General features: G+C 37.0%; 1 protein-coding gene across 1 annotated transcript in view; it reads right to left on the minus strand.

Moving 5' to 3' along the window:
- TRPC4 (transient receptor potential cation channel subfamily C member 4) overlaps nt 1-21877 on the minus strand; it is a 163464-nt gene that overhangs the window by 8094 nt on the left and 133493 nt on the right. Inside the window, exons 5-8 of the mRNA XM_084537900.1 lie at nt 18428-18567; nt 10219-10529; nt 9166-9361; nt 7253-7447 (exon numbers count right to left, since the gene is read on the minus strand). Coding sequence (XP_084394026.1) covers nt 7253-7447; nt 9166-9361; nt 10219-10529; nt 18428-18567 — 842 coding nt within the window. The remainder of the gene's footprint in view (nt 1-7252; nt 7448-9165; nt 9362-10218; nt 10530-18427; nt 18568-21877) is intronic.

Genomic DNA, 21877 nt, shown 5'->3' on the forward strand with positions numbered 1-21877 from the left:
CTACTTTCTACAGTTGCTGTCTGCTCTGCTTTATTTTACAGTTAAAAGTAATCCATTACTCTAAGAAGCTGAAAGAGAATGCATTTAAGGGTGTATTTGCATACACATAGACACAGCATAAGGGAATATGCATACACCTAGACTATCAAAGTTATTAACCACATCAGTTCATTATCTCTGGTTTAAATGCTCAGATTCAGTCCCCAGATCATAATCTCCTTTTGCTTCCTTGTCAAAGTGGAACGAATCTTTAAATAAATATGTCTGAAAATCAAATTACTCCCCAAAATTGATATTTAATTGATACAAAAAATGATATTGACACTTCTTTTCTTTATTTAGTTTATAATTAGCTGGCTTTTCTCTACTTGGTCATAGTCTAACCTGTCACTGTTCACAATTTGTTTCAAGGAACTGCTGTGCTGTGTGCAAGAAGAATTGTTGAAAAGTATGGCTGACAAAGGGTTAAACGTTAAATCTGATTGAAAAATAGCAACAAGGGAAGAAACAGTTTTGTGATGGAGATATTGTCTGAGATGGCGAAATAAAAACAAATGTTTTATCACTTCCCAAAGGGGGCCCCTAATACGTTTTATGAAGCTTTAACAGCACTTTACTGGCATTGACAATCATTTTGGTCTTCCTGTATATGGCATTGCTAGTAATTTGTACTTTTTTTGGAAGAAAAATTTCTTTAGCAGTTAAAAAAAAAAAAAAAAAGTCAAATTAGTTCTTTTGATGTGATTTATCAAAATTATATCCTTTATAAAATATGAATTCAAATTTCACATCTATCTTTGACCTCAAACTGCTTGGTGATAAAGGTCCAGAAAATGTAATGATTATCTGAAGTCATAAAAAATATTCCTCATCTGGAATTGAAACATTACAGTGGTACAGGGGAAAGAACTTATCTGTGTCTTCAGAAAGGTTTCCCTGTGAGATGGTGGTCTTTGGTTATACAACATATGTGTTCCAGATTAGTGATTTCCATTCCAGGTGGAAGGTGGTTTGTTTTTGCCCTAGTTTTCAGCAAGACACATTTCAAGGAAAATACAAAACAGTTGTATTGACTGAGGACTTGCATCATTTTCCACTTGGAGAAAGAAGGCTAAGAGAATGCGAAAGAAGATTTTCTCTGACAAATGCTTATCACTGTAATGTAGATTGCTTGAAAAAATGGCAAGAAAATCAGGATAGCTAGGGGAAAAAAAAAAAAAAAAAGTAGCTATTTATCTAAACATTAGGTGCGCAAAAAATACTGAAGGTATGTCTGGCAAGTCCTTTCAATTTTATCCTCTGAAATTCTTGAAATTATAGATAAAAAATTTTTGGTGACTGATCAGACACAAAGTGAAATATAATTTGAGGAAAACAGTACAATTTATTCCAGCGGGCTTGGGGTTTCTTTTCTTACATCTCTTCTCTTTAGAAATATCAATAGATTTCAGATGACCAACAGGAGTATATCAATAGATTTCAGATGACCAACAGGAGTAACCTTGAGACACCCAAAGGGTAGTCAGGAAAACTTCAGCCTGATCAACGGAATTGAATTACCATTCTGGCTTTTGCAAAGGCAAGCTGAAAAAGTTGGCAGAACTGCTATATATAGCTTTAAGAGCAGCACACACTGTTATTTCAGAGTTTTGAGTGTAGGAGATACTTTGTAATAAAAGCTAAAGAGAATGCTGCGTACCTGGGATATGTCAAAATGACAAAATAAAAATGTGCTGAAATCTGAAAAGGCAGAAGATCTCTGTCTGATTAATAGCATGTTGAAGTGCTAGTGAATCATGTGTGAGCATACTGTCCTTCCTGTACTGAGGAAGCCAGTTGTAGTTGTGGCTAAAGATCATGCCATCAACATGGCTGGGCAGCCTGTGGAGAAAGATACTGTTCTTTGAAAAAGCTCCACTTGACTCCACTGCCCACCTCTTCATCTGTCCCGGTACAAAAAAAAGGATGCTAGAAACAGAACTGACAGTCAAGGAGAATAAAATTCATCATCTCTCTTCAAAGGCTCCTCACTTCCATGCAGACCCTCTTATTTCCCACGATAGCTTTTCTGTAAGTAGCACTGTAGACGGTCCTCCCAAGCAATCATGACAAAGGTATCTCTACTGACATTTTTTGTGTGTGAGCCACATAAATATTTTCACTGGGTGCTACTGTAAATTATGCTGACCCTAAAACCTTTCTTTACAAGTTCTACCTACGTATAATTTTTCAAGCGCTTTTTTCTTTATGTATATGTATTAAATCTAACATTACATATATAATCCAACAATACACCGTGTATATATATATATTCTTTATATATATTTATCTTTATATAATCTATATATACTATACATATATATACACACAGAGCAGATTGTTGGTGACACATTTATACCTCCTTGATTCCTTTTAGCTCTTGATTGATGCTTTTTTATGCAGATCTTATGCCTGATCCTTGAAAAATGCTGGCTTTAACATGACACCTATATTCTGTCTATCATTTGTTTTTTACCCTGTAGCACTGACTCAGCCTTTGGATGCTCACTATTGTTTTTCCTACTGGAAAACACCACAGTATGCCACTGCTGATCACAGCTTCCTAATAGCAAAGTTAGCATACAGAAATTTCAGGAAAAAAATGTTTTCAGATCTGACTTCTGCATCACAGACAACCTGGCATTCATACATCTATTTAGCTGATGTAAGAAAATGAGCCTGAAATGGAGTCAAGTGCATTTTTCCCCACTACAGATCACAAAAAACAATAAACAAACAAACAAAAAAAAGATATCAGAGTTCATAATACAAGACTCAGTGAAGAGAAATATTTCCCAAAAAAGCTTATCTTGTAGATCTGAGGCAGAAATTCCAGTGAGCTGGAGTCAGAGAGCTGTCAGCTGAAGTCTTCAAACAAAAGGCAGTGATAACTCTTCATTTCTCTTTGTTTGTAAAGGTATAAAGTTTCTAAATTTAATTTTTGGTACAGTTTGTTGGGACAACTGAAAGAGTTCTGGGAACACAAGGCTGAGCTGTGGGTGATATAGGTGATGATAATAAGTTGTTCAAAATCAGAAAACAATGCACTTCTCCAGGACAAACTCTGAAATCATGAAAATGTGCCCATTTTTTCTTTAACAACTTAATCTCTTTATTGGAGAAAATCCACTTAACAGTGTCTGCTTTACATCTGCCCAGACAGTGTGTAGAACTGAATGATGGAGTGAGTGGCTCTCACACATGTTCAGATAAATTTTCCTTATGCAGAAGTTATAGCGCATATGCCAATCTTTGCCCATTTTGAAGCTTGAGTGCATAGCTGGGCCTAGAAACTTCAAAATATTCATAATGTAGACAGCTCTATTGGGGCAGCTGTTACACCTGAGTATGGCTTAAGAATTTCATAGTTTTATGAGATGCCCAGATATGTAGACTGAATCTGGCTGGTCGACCACAGCCATTCACCGTTTCCAAGAAGCTGTAATTCTTGTTGCTGTGATGATTCAGCTGGTGAACACTCTGCATCAGAGGGATTTCAGCTACACTTACAGCTGTCTGTTCTATAGTTATTAGTGATGGACATGGCCCTATTGTCTCACAGAGCTTCATAATTTTTGCATTTTCTCATCAAACATTTTTTTTTTAAGTTTACTGTACAGAAAACAACAGCAACAACCCCCTACATCTCTCCCTCCCCTATGCCCACTGCTTTCAAAGAGGTCAGTTATTGGAAGTTCACTTTCAGATCATAGGGAAGCTGGGTTCATCTCCTTCTTTTACATTGTCTGAAGAGAACACCTTTTCCCCCAGTGTCCTCACCCTCGTGAGAAACTGGCTGGGGGACTGGGCCCAAAGAACTGTGGTAAATAGGATTAAATCCAGTTGGTGGCCAGTCACAAGTGGTATCTCCCAGGCCCAGTTCTGGGGCCAGTTCTCTTCAAAATCGTTATCGATGAGCTGGACAAGGTGATCAAGTGCACCTTCAATAAGTTCACAAATAATGCCAAGTTAGGCATGAGTATTGATCTGCTCAAGGAGCTCTGGATAGCCTGGACCAATGGGCCAAGGCCAACTGCATGAGGTTCAACAAGGCCAAGTGCCAGGTTCTGCACTTGGGGCACAACAACCCCATGCAATGCTACAGGCTGGGGTAAGAGTGGCTGGAAAGCTGTTTGGCAGAAAGGATCCTGGGAGTATTGATCAATAGCTGGCTGAATATGAGCCAGCAGTGTGTTTAGGTGGCGAAGAAGGCCAATGGCATCCTGGCTTGTATAAGAAATAGTGTGGCCAGCAGGTCACAAATGATAAGGAAATGATAAGGAGACCTTATCATTCATTACAAATACCTCAAAGAAGGTTGTAATGTGGTGGGGGTCGGTCTCTTCTCCCAAGCAACAACCAAGAGGACAAGAGGAAATGTCAAGTTGCACCAGAGAAGGTTTAAATTGAAAATAGGAAAAAATTCTTCAATGGAAGGGTGGTGAGCCATTGCAACAGGATGTTCAGGGAAGTTGTTGAGTCACCATCCCTGAAGGTATTCAAAAGATATGTAGATGAGGTGCTCAGGGACATGGTTTGGTGGTGGCAGTGCTAGATTAATGGTTGGACTTGATAATCCTAGATATCTTTCCTAACCTAAATGATTAAATGATTCTATGACTATGATTCACAGTTTTGGGACAGGAATCACCTCTTGTCAGAGCTGTTATGCTTGGCATAAATAATGAAGTACTTACTGGAGAATGGAAGTGAACCTGGGTCTCCTATAGCCCAAACTCTTAGCTATTTTTAGCATGTACTCCAACAAGAAATTTTGTCCTGAATCTGTCTTTCCCAACAAAAAAAAGTTTTCTGGAACTGGTATATATTTATGAAAAAGAAAATAAGCAAGCAAACAAACAAACAAATGAAAAAAAAAAAGGTTGTAAGGAAAATGCTATGTGGAAAAAATTCCCAGAGAGCTTTGTGTATACACTCTTGTTGACCCTTTGCTGCAACAGTTTTGCAGAAAACAAATTTCCTGATACCTAGAAGCTTTTATTTATTCCCCCAGCTGTGGGTAGCTGCAGGAACCAGGGGGTGATTTGTCTGAACCCCCATTTACATTTTCACCATGTAAATCAGCAGGGGGCTGGAAGCACCCTGTCTCTTTCTTCCTTCTTCCAGACAGCCAGGAATAAGATTACTCCCAGAGTTGCACGTTGAGAGGGAAACAAAGGAAAAAAAAAAAGAAAAAAAAAAAAAAAAAGTCCTTTATCCTGGATTGAAAGTCTGTCAGAAAATATTGTCCTGAAGGCTTTTCTGGGATGTATAAGAGTATTCATAATCTGTCCCAGTCAAACACAGATATTGTGTTAACCAAGTATAGATACTCAGCTGCTACGCACTGGCATCTCTCCATTAATTTTAATATCATTCTATCAGTTTACACTAGATAATCATCCCTACCAAATGCTCAACAAACGCCTAGAAGTATTACCCACTCTCCCCTACACACAAGTACATCAGTTTCTCTATTTCTAACAAAAATTCACAGTTTTTCCTACAGTCGCTCTCTGCACTTCTTTTCTTTGCTAGATTACACAGTGATGTTTTGTTCTTGAAGTTCTTCACCATTCATTCTCAGTTCATGTGTTTTATTTTTATTTCTATCTGAATTACTACTTATTTGTCTTCACTGCTTTTCTAATATTAATCCAAAGGATTTTTTTGGTGTTTCTTTTCTGCAGTTGCTAGTTTGTTTCAATATCATCCTCATGTTTTATAAGCTACCTTTTCTGTCCCTTTCTTTCCTATCTACAAGTATGACAGCTAAGTGAAGCATATTTTCCTTTCACAATGTCCAACAAGATCAGGATATTGCAATAAGCCTGATTAAAAGCTTTTCACAGACTGCATAATCTACTAATCAGCTAAGGAAATGTGAAATGGTTTTATTTGCCACACTGCCTCTTTATGACATATCTGTGCATCTCTGCAAACTTGTTCCTTGAGGTGTATCTGATGATAAAGCTGAATGCCAGGATATGACAGGAGAATAGATAAGAAAAAAATTACTTATTTCTCTCACTTTCTCAGGAAACTGGGAAGAAGTACACACAAGAAAAGAAGGTACGTAGAGTAAATGTCTGTAGATAATGGTCCAACAAAGAATCATATCATACTCCCAGCTTCTTTAGTGTATTGCTAATAGTTTAAACATTGTGAGGACTACAATCCTTTTTTCCCATTACCCATACATGGAAATCATATAGACTTCCTTAATGCTTTGCCACTTGAGCTCATAACAGACTTGAAAACATTTGTACTCATCAAATCCCTATAGTATAGGGAAAAAATTACCCTATTTTACTCGCAATAGATTGATTTGTTTGTTCACTTTTTTTATGCTGGAATTGTCTAAATGCAGTCTAGTTAACAAGGTACTCACTTGATTTATATATGAAATGAAGGAAATATTCCTAGAGAGATTTACTTGTTGGTTGGTTAAGTTGTTACCTGACTATTTCCTCTGACAATATAGGAACATTGTGCTGCTTACAGGAGAATCTCAACTGAATAAATATATGAGAAGCAAATTCAAATTTGCCTTGCACTGCAGCTACCAGAGAGTTTGTGGTTAAGGTATTACGCAGACATCTGCTGAACCTAAATGCAGGATTATTCTTGATCTCTTCATGTGTCTTTTTTTTTTTTTTTTTTCCCCTAGAAACTTCTACTGCTATTAAGCACTATTAGAATAGGGCAATAATATGATTCTGAAATAACTCGACCTGAAGATTCAGGTAAGCAATTCTAAGTAATAGGTTACCTTTCAAAATGTTTTATTTAATGTGAACAGCTTTTGGTAAGAATGATTTTATGTAAACCCATTTCACTACATGTAGAGAGAGAATATGCCATGACAAGTTGTTTCTATACAATTCTGTGGTTCATGAAACTTTGATCAAAATTGCATTGTGACACTTGAGCTGGAGAGCATTAACCAGAACTCTGGAATTGGTAGACATAGTCATGTTTCATACTGTCATTGTGCAGAAATCCAGTGATGCTTTCTCTCCAGTCAGATACATTGACATTAATGTAAATAATAATAATAATAAAAAAATAATTCTCTGAATTCTAGAATTACTCTGTAATTCCTATTCACATTATTTGACAGTTCAGAGCCTTTCTATCTCTCTAAGGCTGAGAAAGACTTATCTGTATATGAAAGAGGAGGATTAACAGCAGAGTAGCACATAGGACTTACCCCGATTGTTCCAAAACTTTCAGGCTTTCTTCTAATTTTTTTCTTGCACAGGTGTCTCCATAACCATTTGATCAGATACCAGAGGGACTTTGGACTTGGTATGACATTGAAAGGAGTGGGCAGAGTCCCTCCTTCTTCAAAGTAACTCATCCAAAGTTTTGTCCGAGCAAACTTCCACTCGATGTCTGCATGATCCTGTGAACAAAAAACACAACAACACATACGTGGCTGTAATTAAGGAGATGAAACAAACCTCTAAAAAAAAAAAAAAACTGAACATAAAGCTAGAACAACCCTGAAACTCTAATGAATTTTCTTTTTAAAATACTGGAACCTTCTTTTTGCAGAAAGTTTTTAACACAAAGCAAAGCTAAGCTGGTTTACTCCAAAAAAGAGATGTTACATACATACAGTATATCTCCACTTTCAACCTTTCTTGCTTAGCTACGGGCTTTTAAATAATTAACAGTCTCTCAAACAAAGTCTCTCAAACAAAGGATAATTACAAGCAGAAAAATGTTACATCTCTGGTAGAGATGTTTTGTTATAATAGCAGCTCATCATTATTCCACATAGATCACTCTAATTACTCTACTGTGTAGCAGCTTCAACACGTCTGTGCCTCATGCACTCTCTCATTTGTTGCCAGCCCCTGAAATTTACAAATAACCTATCTAACAAATCATGAGGTTACTTAAAACTGTTGAGTTGAGCAGAATTATTTTCTACTACTTCAAAATTGTATATTTGGAATTGTTTATGGTATTGTTTTTTTCTTTCTCTCTCTCTTTCTTTCTTTCTTTCTTTCTTTCTTTCTTTCTTTCTTTCTTTTGAATTTGAATGGTTCTTTTCAATTCTATATTATATTAATCATTTTGAAAAGTTAAAAAAAATCAAAACTAAAACTGAGAGCTTGAAAAGATTGCTAAGTCTTAGCAGTTGAACAAGAATTTTAAAGGAATAATGTTTGATTTTGACAACAAAAAATAGTAGCCAAGAACTTACTCTATAGACCTAACCCTAACTTTTAATATTTAGACAGATTTACTATAACCAAAACAGTAATTAAGAAGTTTTATCAGGAAAGTATTCTGCCTGCAGAATGAGTTTTGATGAACATTAATACATCATGGTATTGTGTAATAGAATTTATCAACTACTGTTATATAAACACATTTCATCTGTGCAAAAAATTGTAATTTATTTCCAAAATAGGGAAAAAAAAAGCAAAATAAAAAGCAGCCCTTTAAAAAATCTTAAAGATGTGTAGTTTTCTTTCATTGTTTGCTCTCTGCATGATCATATTTGAATTACTATACAATACACCAGTGTTTAATTTCATTAGTCTCATAATAGAGAGATGAGAAATAAAAATAGCTCTGGTAAGGATAAAGACAGTTTTCATTACACAGGAAAACAAGGTACTGCTTAATGAGGTGTCATGACCTTTTATTTCACTTGTTAATGGGTTCTAAATTGTCCACGAAATGCAGACATCCAATTTCTCTTCACTATATGTCCGTACTATATAAGAATTACAAGATAACAGCCTTTTAAAGGTTAATCAAGACATTAAAAATAGAGATCAAATATTCTATGTCTGCGTCTCATTCAGAACAGAGGTCCTGCACAGAGCAGTTAGGGCAGTGCTGAAGCTTTTGTCACTTGCCAGGACACCCTTCTCTACCCTCAAGCTGGCTTCTGCAGTGGGGCCACCTCTTCCCCATTCTGAGTTCTGGGGAAATTCCCCTCTGCTCCAACTCAGCTGTGGTCTGGCTTCTGTGTCCTTCCAGAATAGCGCAAAAGAATTAGAACAAACCCTACATTCAGTCTTCAAAAAAGATTTTCTGACAGAAAAAAAATGTGGTATGTAGGAACAGAGAGAAGGTATATATTACAAATGATCAACTTACAGCAATTAGCTGGTAAGAATTATTCATCATGGCTATTAGCATGTTGAGTAGAACAACCAGAGAGATTACATTATAGGTACCAAACATGGTAGCCCCAACAAATTCAGTAAATTCATGCTTTGGTTTCACATTGGTCACATAGAGATTGATGAGTCCAAATATAGACCAGAATAATGACTGCAGCGTTTCAAATAATCTGAAAGACAAAACCCAAAAGGAATATCTGTATAATACCAATGCATATACTTTTCAGATTATTCATTTTTTCCCCTGACCACAAAATGTCGTTGAATTGATTGAGGTGGATGATTCACAATATAGGCAACCTATATGGAATATTTTTCTGGAGAAACATTGTCTAAATGTTTCAGATATGAACCTCTAGATATCCAATGTTGAATCTATAAGTAAACCTGTGAGTTCAAGGCTGATTCTGTTCAAACTCCTAAAGGATAGATGTCATTTTAGAGATCTTACTTTGGACACTTGTCTTTGAAGTATTTTGCCCTTTGCCTTGTCTTTAGAGTGTAGAACAAGGATCCAAAAGTAACTCATTGACTGTGTTTTAGCAAGATGTTAAAATAATTATGGTATTTTTGTACCTATTCTGTGTTGTCAATTTATGCCATTTCTACTTTGTGTTGAGAATCATTGAGATTAAAAAATACTCTAAAATTAGAAGGGCATTACTATCTTTATCATGCATTTGCTTTCATAGAGAATGGAAATATTTATAAGCAAACATGCCACTCTCATATAGCACTTGTTCTTTTACAACTAAATGTTATGATATTCTCTTAAAGAAGTTTGGGACAGCAGCTAGGAAGCTAAATAACAAAATCCCACTTTTAAAAAATCCCACTATAGGATGAATATTATTTCAGACTGATACAATGTTAACATTTATTTATTTATTTATAGAGTGTCTTTAGGAGTATCTGTCAGGATGCGTCTGTAAGAAAAATAGGGAACAAAACGACAGCCTTTTTCCTGTGAAAAACATCTACATGAGTAAAATATTGGGGTAGGGTTAGAAGTAGATCAGCCACTTACGTTGAAAATGCATTATTCTGCTCTGCACATCGTATCCCTTTACACTTGCTTTCATTTGTCTCATAGTAGAAGTACAGCTGGTTCAATCCATTTGCAAAAGCTAGCAGCACGAGGCAGTATATGAAGAGAAACTTCAAAATGTCCAGCAACATTCTTCCCAGAGATATCTGCAGAGGTCCCAGGTGAGAATTTGCAGTGAATAATGAGATCAAACGTAGAGAGCTAAAGATGTTTGCAATTGCAAACAGGGCCTCAGCCACCAGCGTCGGATGCCACATGTCCCAACTCTGTCGTGGAACACACCCACTATACTGAAAACAAGCAGAAGGGAAAAAAAAATTACTTCACTACTTATATGCAGGAAAAAAAAGTGTCTTTTTTTTTTTTTTTTTTTTTTTTTTTTTTACGAGCCATTCCATTAATTTGATGATAGCACAATAAAAATAAACATATTTTGGAGAAAAATGTCTGTTTGAGACCTTTGTATTTTAGCAAAACTTAAAATGGATGGTGTCTGGGTACTTGTCCTTCATTTCCATCTGCAGAATAGCCTGTACTTTCTTGGGTTTTATTGTGCTTTGCATTTGATTATGATTTTTACAGTAGCAAAAGCATGTCTAACAAATCTGAGAAAATCAACCATTTTTGAACATCTAGATTTTTAGAACTGATGAAAATTTCAACTGCTTTGTTTTTGCAGAACCGTGAAGATATGACAGTTATGGATAGAAACACAAAAAAAACTTTGAAAAAGTTGGAAGAAAATATTTAATCACAAACAATGGACCAATAAAGAAAAAGTGTTTTTTAATGAACCATGACAAACTGCTTGTGTATCTCATTATCAAAGAGTCTTATGCCTGGGACTATGATTCTTTACTGTTCCAGTTCTACCAAAGCACTTACTGAAGATGAAAGATGTTACTTTGAACTAAGGCTTAACTACTGTGTCAGACTCATTATTATTTATTGGGTCTCATTAATCTGCTTTATAGGACGTATCAGAGGACAGGATCTAAGCTATGGAGCACTCTAAAACCACGCAATAATGTAATATGAAGCAGATACAAATAAGGACAGTCACGAAGTCTGTATTTACCCACTCTGGGCCACCCAGATGCATCCTTCAAAGATGGTGAACATGCCCTCAGTAGTAAGGAAAGGTACCCTTCCCTAATGCTGTGGCCAGATGTAACATAGCCAGGCATCACAAAATTTCAACACCACGCTCAGCCACCAAATAGCATGACTGCTCTTGAACTGCAGATGGGATCTGGGCATTTTCTGGGGCAGTACTAGTTGGCACAATACCCTACCACATTGAGGATGCTTTAATCAATCTGCAGGACAGGTGAGACAGTGCCAGTGCACCACAATAATCCCTGGCAGTTTTATTTATGTATAAGTATATACAATGTAGTCCCAACAGTATCTGACAGTCTTGCAGTTTGGGGGAAGGGAACTGCAGAACTGGAGAATAGTCTACTGCAGAGTTAAGAACCACATTGCCTTATGCTTCAACCACCAGTGATATTTGTTTTCTACAGAGCAGCAAATTAAATCGAGTCCTGCTGGAGTCATAGGTCATTACTCTGTTCATTAGACTACCTCGTTCTCTAATGACCAAGCTGTAAAATCACGTCTTACTATATTTGACATTGTAACTCCAAGAGAGATGCTATTCTGCCTCATTTACTATTGACCTTCAGTTCAGTTCTGACTGACTCAAGATCAGTGATAAAGGCAGTAGAAAACAGAACTGAGTTTCCAGAGCCCCCAGCTAAAGCACAAATAAAATGAATATGGAAAATTTACAATGTTTATTGAGAAAAGAGAGGTGAGAAATCCTTTGTGTGTTTTCTATAGTGTCTTTGCATAATGTTATACAATATATTACTGTGAATTCTGGTGGTACTTTAAAGTCCTGGTGTATGAAAACTCATAGCTGTTAAATAACTGGGAACAGTTGCCAGTATAAGCAAATATTAGATGTCGAACAATGCAATAAATGCTCAAATTATGGAAAAGTATACTCTGTGTGTTATTGGAATAAGGTAAAATCCATTAATGAAAAAAAAAATAAACTGAGAAGACATGGAATTTTTGGTATATACAAAAGCATCCATCTGCAAACATATTTTAGATGAAGGGCATGTAGTAGTAGATTCCAAGGAAGTTAAACAAGCAAGTAAAAATAAATAAATAAATAAATAAAATAAAGAGTAGAAAATAATAATAGTTTTTAAAAAAGTAAGGAAATACCCTTCTGAGAAAAACATAGAACTACATGGCAATGAACAGAGATAGCATATGATGTAGAAAGATCATATTCAAAGATCATATTTATTGTAGAAGGATCGTATTCAAACAATTAGGTGAAGACAGCCACATCCGATCTCTCTGTCAGCTTCTTTTACAGTCACCATTCACATTTCTAGAGTAGTAGGAAAGCAGATAAATAAAATAGGTCACATGTGGTCTAACACTATATTTTTCTCATTATTAGTTATATGAGTTGGGGTAGGGGACAGTTATCTTAGATATCTAAGAAGTAGTCTGACAAGATGTCACTTTTTCTAAAGGAAATGATGAAGCTAAGGAAAAGAGAAGAAAGGACTTTATCAGTGATGATCTCGACCAAGATGCAAAACTGGTGTGTTCAAAGTCAGTTTCAGAATATCCCAGTCTAACAAATTAACACAACCTATTTGTTATTTCTTGTTATCCAAATAAGAAAAGATCAAGTGACCTCTGGTCTGTAAATGGGAAATCAAAGTCACAACAGTGTTATTTCAGCTTTACTGACTGCCTTTCTTGGACCCAAATGCTTCCATTATGTGTGGAGATGATGCAAAAGGTCTCATAGTCATAAACGCAATGAGGGCATAAACAATGAGGGCTAATTTAGTTTCGAAAAGATGTGCTCTAAGAGATGAGAAATGAAAAAAATATATATATATAGTGATAGAAGTAAAGGCCTGAGAAGTAGGTTTGGAAATGATCTGTGAAACATACTAGCTGAAAGAAGACAATAAATGTGATAAAGAAAATCGTGAGTATGAAATGGCTCTGACAACAAAACCCCATTGACTTTACTAACTAGAGGAGGCAGAGATATGAGGCTATGAAGACACTGAAAAGAAATCTAGCAAGATAAAAGAAGAACTAAGACGACAAAGAGGCTTACGTGAAAAGGAAAAGAAAGCAGAGGAGCAAAGAAACTAGGCACGTTAAAACCAGAAACAAGCAATGAAAGTATATATATATATATACACATACACATATACGTACGTATGTGTGTCTGTGTGTGTATACACATATAAAGGTAAGAAAAAATATAGTTTAGGGCCAAAAACTAAACAATCCATATTGTACAGAATTAGAGAAGTAAACATATATAGCAATGCCAAGCTTGTGGTAACTCAGATTTCAATTCTCTGCAGTTATTGTTTTGTTATTCTGTGGCCCTGATGAATTTCTGACTCCACTTCAAATGCAAACACAATCTGTTGATAGGTTATAAAGCCAGCCATTTTTTAAAGCACGATTGAATGATGACTATCATAGGCTTATGGGTTGAAAAAAATGCATGTGGCATGTCAATAGAAAATTAAGACCAGAGAACAAATTGAGCAGCATATAAACTATAGAACATCAAAGAAAATGTATGATGAGTGTGTGATATCACCCAAGGAATATAAGGTAACAATTTTTGGTCATTATTCAGAGGAATTCAAATGAAAATCTAATATCTGAACTATTTGTCAGAAGAATGCTAGGTTTCTTTAGGACTAAAATCACTAGCTGTAGATTTAATGAGATCACCAATAGACATCAGTTAAAAGGTAGATCAGGCCACCTCAGTGTTGAATATGCTCCGGGGCCTTGGTCAAATACGACACCATTGTGCACTGGGTTCACATGGCAAAGTTTTGGTAGCAGGAGACTGCAGGGGTGGCCTCTGTGAGAAAAATCCAGAAGCTGCCCCATGTCAGATCAGAACAAGTTCCCACCAGCTCCAAAGAGACCCACTGCTGGCCAGACCCGAGCTAATAAGCAATGTCATTTGCACCTCTGTGAGAACAGATCTAAGAAACAGAAAAGAAAATGCTATGCAACAGCAGCTGTGAGAGTGAGGAGCGAGAACCAGCCCTGCAGACCCCAAGGTCAGTGCAGAAGGATGGCAGGAGCAGAAGATCCCCTGAGGCCTGTGGAGAGGCCCCTGGTGGAACAGGCTGTCCCCCTGCAGCCCATGAGTCCCACATGGAGCAGATCTCCACGCTGCAGCCCGTGGAGGAGCCCCCTGTGGAGCAGGTGGATGTGGCCTGGAGGAGGCTGCGGCCCATGGAGAGCCCCAGGCCGGAGCTGCAGCCCGTGGAGAGGAGTCCACACAGGAGCAGGGGGTCTGGGGGCAGCTGCAACCCACCTGTTGGGGACCCGTGCTGGAGCAGTTTGCTTCTAGGGGATGGACTCCATGGTATGGAGCCATGTGGGTGAAGTTCCTGAAGAGCTGCTGCCTGTGGGCAGCCCCTGCAGGTTCAGTTCAGGAAGGATGGCATCCCATGGGAGGGACCCCACGTGGAGCAGGGGCAGAGAGTGACCATGAAGGAGTGGCGGAGATGAAGCATCAGGGACTGACCACAGCTCCCATTCCCTGTTGCCCTGTGCCACTCTGGGAAGATGTGGAAGAGGGTGGGTGGGTGGGGGAAGGTGTTTTAGCTTGTTTTCTTCATTTCTCACTGTTCTGGCTTGCTAGCAATAGGCAATAAATTTTATTAATCTCCCTTTAATAAGTCTATCTTGCTTGTGATTATGATTGTTGTGATCTCCCTGTCCTTACCTCGACCTTTGAGCCTTCTTTATTGTATTTTCTCCCCCTTTCCCTTTGAGGAGAGGGAGTGATAGAATGGTTGTGGTAGAGCTCACCTGCCCAGCTGAGTGAAACCACCACACCTTGACTCTGTTACCAAAAAGAAAGTTTAAATAACTTTATCCACTGCAGAAAAAACAACAACAAATCACTACTACAACAAAATAATAATAATAAAATTAAAAAATAATAATAAAAACAAACAAACACAAAAACATTAAATCCTTTTCCAAAGGCCATATATGCATGTGAACTCTTGCTATTTAAAATATGTGCCTCAATCTTTACATTCATTTTGCTGTGTTTCAGAGTAGGGAAGTTGGAATTAAAAGTAGAAAGAGTCAGGAAGTGGGGAGGGGGCTAGCAAAGATCTTTAAAATATTAATTACACTCAGGAATGGAGTCAATAATTTTTCTTGGGGGTTAATATTCATTTAGATGAACATTTGGTCTTTGAAACCAGTGAAACATCAATCAAAACCATTTTACAGTGCAAAGGGAGAAGAAAAACTGTCAGCTTCTGCAGAACTTGTCACAGTAGAGAAATATCATCTTATTTCTTACTAAGCAGAATGGATCTGACATGGTGATCATTAAGATAATAAATATAGAGACAAATAATTTATTTTCAGTTACTTTTCAGAGTTTTGCCTTGAATAGGAACATGTTTTCCTACTAGATTTTCATGTCAGCAGCTGAGACTCACATAATCAGTAATATGAATTTGCATGCTGTCTCTAGTACAGTTGGAAAAAAGCACTGCATCCAATGCTCAAGCCCGGTAAATATTTAAGGTAGAACAAGTGGTGTCTGCACATGACTTACCATTGCACATCATTTGACCTATCAGTACAAAATAAATAATCCTCCAAAAACATGAAAGCATCCATTTTTCTTAGAGCTCAACAGCTTCTGTTTATATTTATAACCCTTGATCAAAACAGATGTGTTGCTTAAAATCAGTCATCTTGTACTCATATAAAACATGTGACAGTGCACTATTTATAGTCACATGCTATTTATCGAGGAGAGAGCATTTTCAGTGGATAATTTAAAAATCTCTCACACTGATATACAATCAGAGACAAAAAGCATAGCCCTTTGAAAATTATGAAATATAGTCATTTTATTTAAATGCTGACAGTGAAGCAGATAACTTTGAGTTGTCTTAGCAGTTCCCTCATCCTGATATTATACTCTTTGGTATGTTTTACACTATCCCATCAGCTGCTGTTAATAATAACCATCTTCTTATCTAGTATGTCAGTCAGAGAATGGGCCACAAACAGTAAGTTTGTCTCTGGGAACATCTATCACAAAGGAGATATGAGGGTGTTCTCATCCTTATATTCAAAGGTTTTAGTTAAAAATGGTTTCTTAGGTGGCTTGAGCTGCTACAGTGACTCACAGAAAGGTAAAATACATCTAAAAACTTGCTTATAGATTTGATTAAAAAAATACAGAAAAGCTGTATTTTTGAAAAATGTGTGTTCCAAGGTTTAGGAAATGAAAATGAAAGTTTTGTACCAAAATGTACCAGTTACCTTCAAAACCCCTGCTCAGAGCTGGAGAACTCTGTTGTAGCTATTTGAAGCATGGCTGGGGCAGTAAGTTACTCTTGCATTACTCTGCTCATTGTTTGCACACTGTGTTTCAATTGTCTACCAAAACTGAGGCTCTTCTAAAGAAGAACAGAAAAAGTATTTGGGTGCAATATTGCACATGCAGTAAAAAAAAAAAAAAAAAAAAGCTGCAGAGCCAAAAATAGTGCTTTATGAACCGTGTTGTTTATGATTGACATGCAAGCACTGATTTGGAGAGTAATGGATGCACATTAACACTGATACTGTCACCTTGGAATCTGATTGCCATGAGACGAAACTGTCTGGGAGATGAAAGGATTGTAATGTCTTGTAATTAATATCATTCTAAAGTGAATAATTGGCCATCTCCAATGCTTTGGAAACATGCATTTTCAATGAATTGCTTGCGTTGTTACCTGGGAAGGTGAAATGACTATTTATTTTCCAGTCACTTTATGATGAGGCTTTCATTAGCTATGATCAGTATTTCATCACCTTTATATTACAGCTCTCCCCACATCTTTGAGCCTCTTGCTCTTTCAGGCAACAGTTCCAAATATATTTTAATGAGAAGATTTCCAAGTGTTTGCAATCAGAAACATTCTGTGATGGGGGAGGCTGTTGTGTCAATTGATCAAGTCTTTACTCATCCCTGTCGCTCATCAGCTGATGTTGACCCTTGTGGATAGTCATCAGGTTATATAAATTATTCCTATATCACTCTTTGCTTATGTCAGGGCTGCAATGGGAGCAGCAACAGTTTGGGGGGACGGGGAGCTGTAACTGACTATTTGATAGCTTTTTAGCTCTTTCCAGAAAAAAAAAAAAAAAAAAAAAAAAAAAAAAGTCTTGGCAGAGGAGAGACACTCCTTTCATACATATGAAGTAGCTGGTGTCAGGAAACCTGAAAGAGCTGAAATGCAATGCTGCAAGAGTGGCCAGTAAAAAAGGCTTTGTTATCTTGGGTATGACAAGGAGTTTAAGACAGATACTAAGAAATGCTTTCAAAAGTGGTTTCCTTGCATTTGAGGCCATTTTGTGATGTAAATATTTCATTTTTACAAGGATTTTATTATATATTATAAATTCACATTGAATATACAGAAAATGCAACATGTTCTGTGGTTTTGCAAAGAACTACTTTGCTGGAAGACATTTCAGACACTGGTAATAAAAAGCCTTTGAAACAGGTGAGAAAATATCCAACCTCTTATCCAACCAATCCCATTCAGTTTTACTTTTTAATCAAGTTGCACTTACCATGAATTTTCAAAACAAAATTAAAATCTTACTCTTTAGCTTTCCCCTCTCCTCTCCCCCCTCCCCTAATTTTGAGTAAATATTTTTCATGCAGTCCTGCCCTGAAGTTTAGCATAGAGGGTAACATTTTCTTAGGGGCTGTAATTTCCTACTGGAAACTAGGCAGTGACTAACACAAAACATAACATTGTGCAAGCAGTGTAAGTATTAGGAACGATTTGCCTTTTCCAAGAATATCATAGCATGAGTATTCAGAACAAGAGAGAGAGATTGTCTGGTCCAAATACAGAAAAAATAATAATTTGTAATCTTTTGTTTGCTCTTATTCTGGCCTAGCTTCTTGTCATAGTTGCAGAAGATTCAGTGAGCAAATCTAACATCTCTTACATTATTAGACCTGAGAACCATCAAATACAAAAGAAAGTCTGAACAGGTCCAGTCTCAGTTAACTTAAATATTTTGCTAAAATTAAAATAAATAAATAAATAAAAGTTACCTTTGAAAATGCAACAATTTTCAAAGAGATTGTTGCTAAGTACAAGGAGTTCATTACAAAATCCATGAGGTTCCACCAATCGTGAATGTAGTCCTGCAGTCCACCATCCCACATCTGTTTAATTTCACCCCAGATAAAGCCTGTAAACAGAACATAATTCATTAAGCATGAATACTAAATAATAATAATAAAAAAGTCTGTGAGTATCCTAGACACTTATCTCACATTGGATTGAGCTTCCCTACAATAATTACAAAAGAAAAGTGGATGACTGCTCTAAATTACATGTCTAGTCACGTGAAATTTTATCTTTCAATTAATATTTTTGGAATTGTCAGGCAAACAAAAAATCACCTGCTTATACGAGGACAATTTATTTGGTTTTCTTAAATCTCCTTCTCCCTTATAACCTAATAAGTATAAAAAGGGTCTCCAAAGCAATTATTATTGCCAACTTTATCCTCAGTATCTGCTGCAATGTAACTCTAACTGTAAACTGTATGACTGCAGGAACCAACCCAGCTCATTATTTTGTTTCAATTGGAACAAACATGGTGAGAGGATTTCATTATTGCTGTCAATGCTAAACTAAAGTCTGCCTTTCCCATAGGAAAGACCACTGTCTTCAGTGGAATATTTTTTTTGTTGGTGCTTGCCTTTGGGACTGGAAGGAATAGAAGTTTTTTTCAGGTGTGCAAAGTATGCATTGCTCTGGACACAATGTGACACAGAAATATTCAATCCCAGTGGGACATTTTGCGAGTTGTCTGACATAACCTCAATTTAACAGCTCCAGAGACAACTGTATGGAGACTTTAGTACTGTAAACATTAAAATAAAATGTCTGAAGAGGATACTCCACATTATTTTATAATACAGAATGATAAAATATATAAAAAACAATGTAATCTTTATATGCATACTTCATATTATTATCTACAAAGCTTTTTGGTTACCAGTCTCGGTAGAGCTTCTACATGTTCCATAGTAAATTCTTTGCTGAAAGGATTTTCATACTTGTGTGCTCATTAAGAGGACAACATTTACAGCTAAGAGGACAATCTAAAACATATGGATGTTGAGATACAGTTACTTTATCATGGCTTTCCTCCAGCTGCTTATCATAAGTTCCTTTAAAAAATGTTGAACAGATTTCATACATGGATTTTCAGAGTCCTGCATCACTGTAGTCAGGGCTTAATTTACCTTGAAACTCAACATTTTGTTTCAGTGGTCTTCTAGTTGACTACAATGGTAAAGAGAGTTAGAGGAGTGGAGTAGGTGTGACAAGTACAATTTAATTTTGTAGTGTTTTGTCTGAAGTCATTCTGTCTCCTGATTGCTTTTGAAAGGAAAACTTCCTCACAGCTTTGCCCCTTCTGATCTCAGCCACACCTTCCTGTCTTGTTCCTGCATGCTATCAGGAACTTCAGAGTACCTAAATCATCTAATAGATCCAGCAAATTTTATACTCATAGAGTTCCTTTTCAGATACACCAACATCACTATTTCTATCTGCAGATCTGTAGGAACACATTCTGAGAAAGGACCATAGTGGGAACATGTGGACAGGGACATGCCAATTTAATATCTACATCAGCCTAGACAGGCTGATTGCAACTCTACTTTAATTGATCAGATAAAACTAATACATAAAATATAACACTGATAAGAAGCTAACATTTATTTTAATGCTTCATCCAAGGTAATGATTCGTAGTGGGAAAAGAGTTGAACATTATTACATGGCAGGTATCAGTGTCCACTAACAGTGTCCATTGCTGCTGTTGCACAAGCACCATCACAGGGCTACCAGGTGGGCTCCTAAATGCCTGCCACTTTCAGCCTGGGCAAAGATTTAGACATCTTCCTTTCAAAGAGCTGCTCACTCCTGTCACACAATATGAGCCAGAAGGTCTGGCTCCCAATTTGCTCCACAATCCCCTCTAACATTCAGCATATAGTCCATGTACTTGCAAATATCTCTGCACAGTCTTTTGGTATGTTTTAGGCACAATATTTTGAGCATCATCATGTCATAAAAGCAGTGGTTTTGTGGGCTGCAGCATATGCCTCACATTTCAGACACTGCTCTGAATTGCTCCTGCTCAAACTGCAGAAGAGTGTATAAAATTAACCATTGTGCCACAGGAGTCTGAGGGGGGGCTCAGAAGAGATCTGGAGCCAAAGGCTGTATAATACAGGTATAGTCCCTAAGCCTTAGTGTTAGAGAACAGTTTCTTGCCCTTTTTAATTAAGTGATCTTGACACTAGGATGACTCCTGTGAGTCAGAAAGTAGACAGTTACATTGACAGAAAATCTCCCTTCCTCCTGCACCCCTCCCCTCCCCCCCAAAAAAAAAAAAAAAAACTTCACAGAAATTGAAGCGCACATTCATAGAACTAAATATGCTCTTTTCTAATTCATCACAGTTAAACAATCCTTTTAAAACATGCTTTAAAAACAGAGCGTAGGGGTAATCAGTAAGATGAAGGCTTAGAGGAAGCATGCTTCTATTTTGCCCTCATGAGGCCCCATTTGGAGTACTGCATCCAGGTCTGGGGCCCCCAGCACAAGAAGGATATGATCTATTAGAGCAAACCCGGAGGAGGGCCACAGAGATGATCAGAGGGGCACCTCTTCTGCAAAGAAAGATTGAGAGAGCTGATGTTCAACCTGGAGAAGTCTCCAAGGAGACCTCACTGTAGCCTTTCAGTACTTAAAAGGAGCTAATAAAAAATGGAGAGCAACTTTTTACATGATAGTGATAGGACAGGGGGAAGAGCGGGGGGGATAGATTTAAACTAAAAGAAGGTAGATTTATGTTAAATGTTAGGAGGAAATTATTTACTATGAGAGTGGTGAGGCACTGGAACAAAGAAGCTGTGGATGCCCCATCCCTGGAAGTAATCAAGGCCAGGCTGGATGGGGCTTTGAGCAACCTGATCTGGTGGGAGGTGTCCCTGCCCATGGCAGGGAGTGGTGAAACTAGTTGGTCTTTAATGTCCATTCCAATCCAAACCATTCTGTGATTCTATGATTCTGTGATCCTATGATTCTAAAGGCTGTAGATTCCTTAAAGTCTTCTGCTGAGATATACTATGATTCATACTCGGACAAAAACATGAACTTTCACAAATGTAACAGGGCTGTTCTCTGTAAGACTGTTGCTCAGCATCACATACTCTGACAGCACCGACTGAAATATAATAGAATTATGTACAGACTGAAAAAGAAATGCTGACTAATACTTCTGCATTTGATCAGTTTTGTAAGTGAAATTCAGACTCAGTCCAACAATTTCCTTGGCTTCAGAAAATGAAATGTAATTGTAAATTTGATATTAGCAGAGAAATACTGAACAATTAAAGAATCCTAGTGAAATAAAGTATATTCCTGTTATATTTTTTTTTGTCATTTAGAATGAGAAACACAATTAACCCAAACTAT

The sequence above is a fragment of the Aythya ferina genome (genome assembly GCF_964211825.1).
Source record: "Aythya ferina genome assembly, chromosome: 1".
NCBI lineage: Eukaryota > Metazoa > Chordata > Aves > Anseriformes > Anatidae > Aythya > Aythya ferina.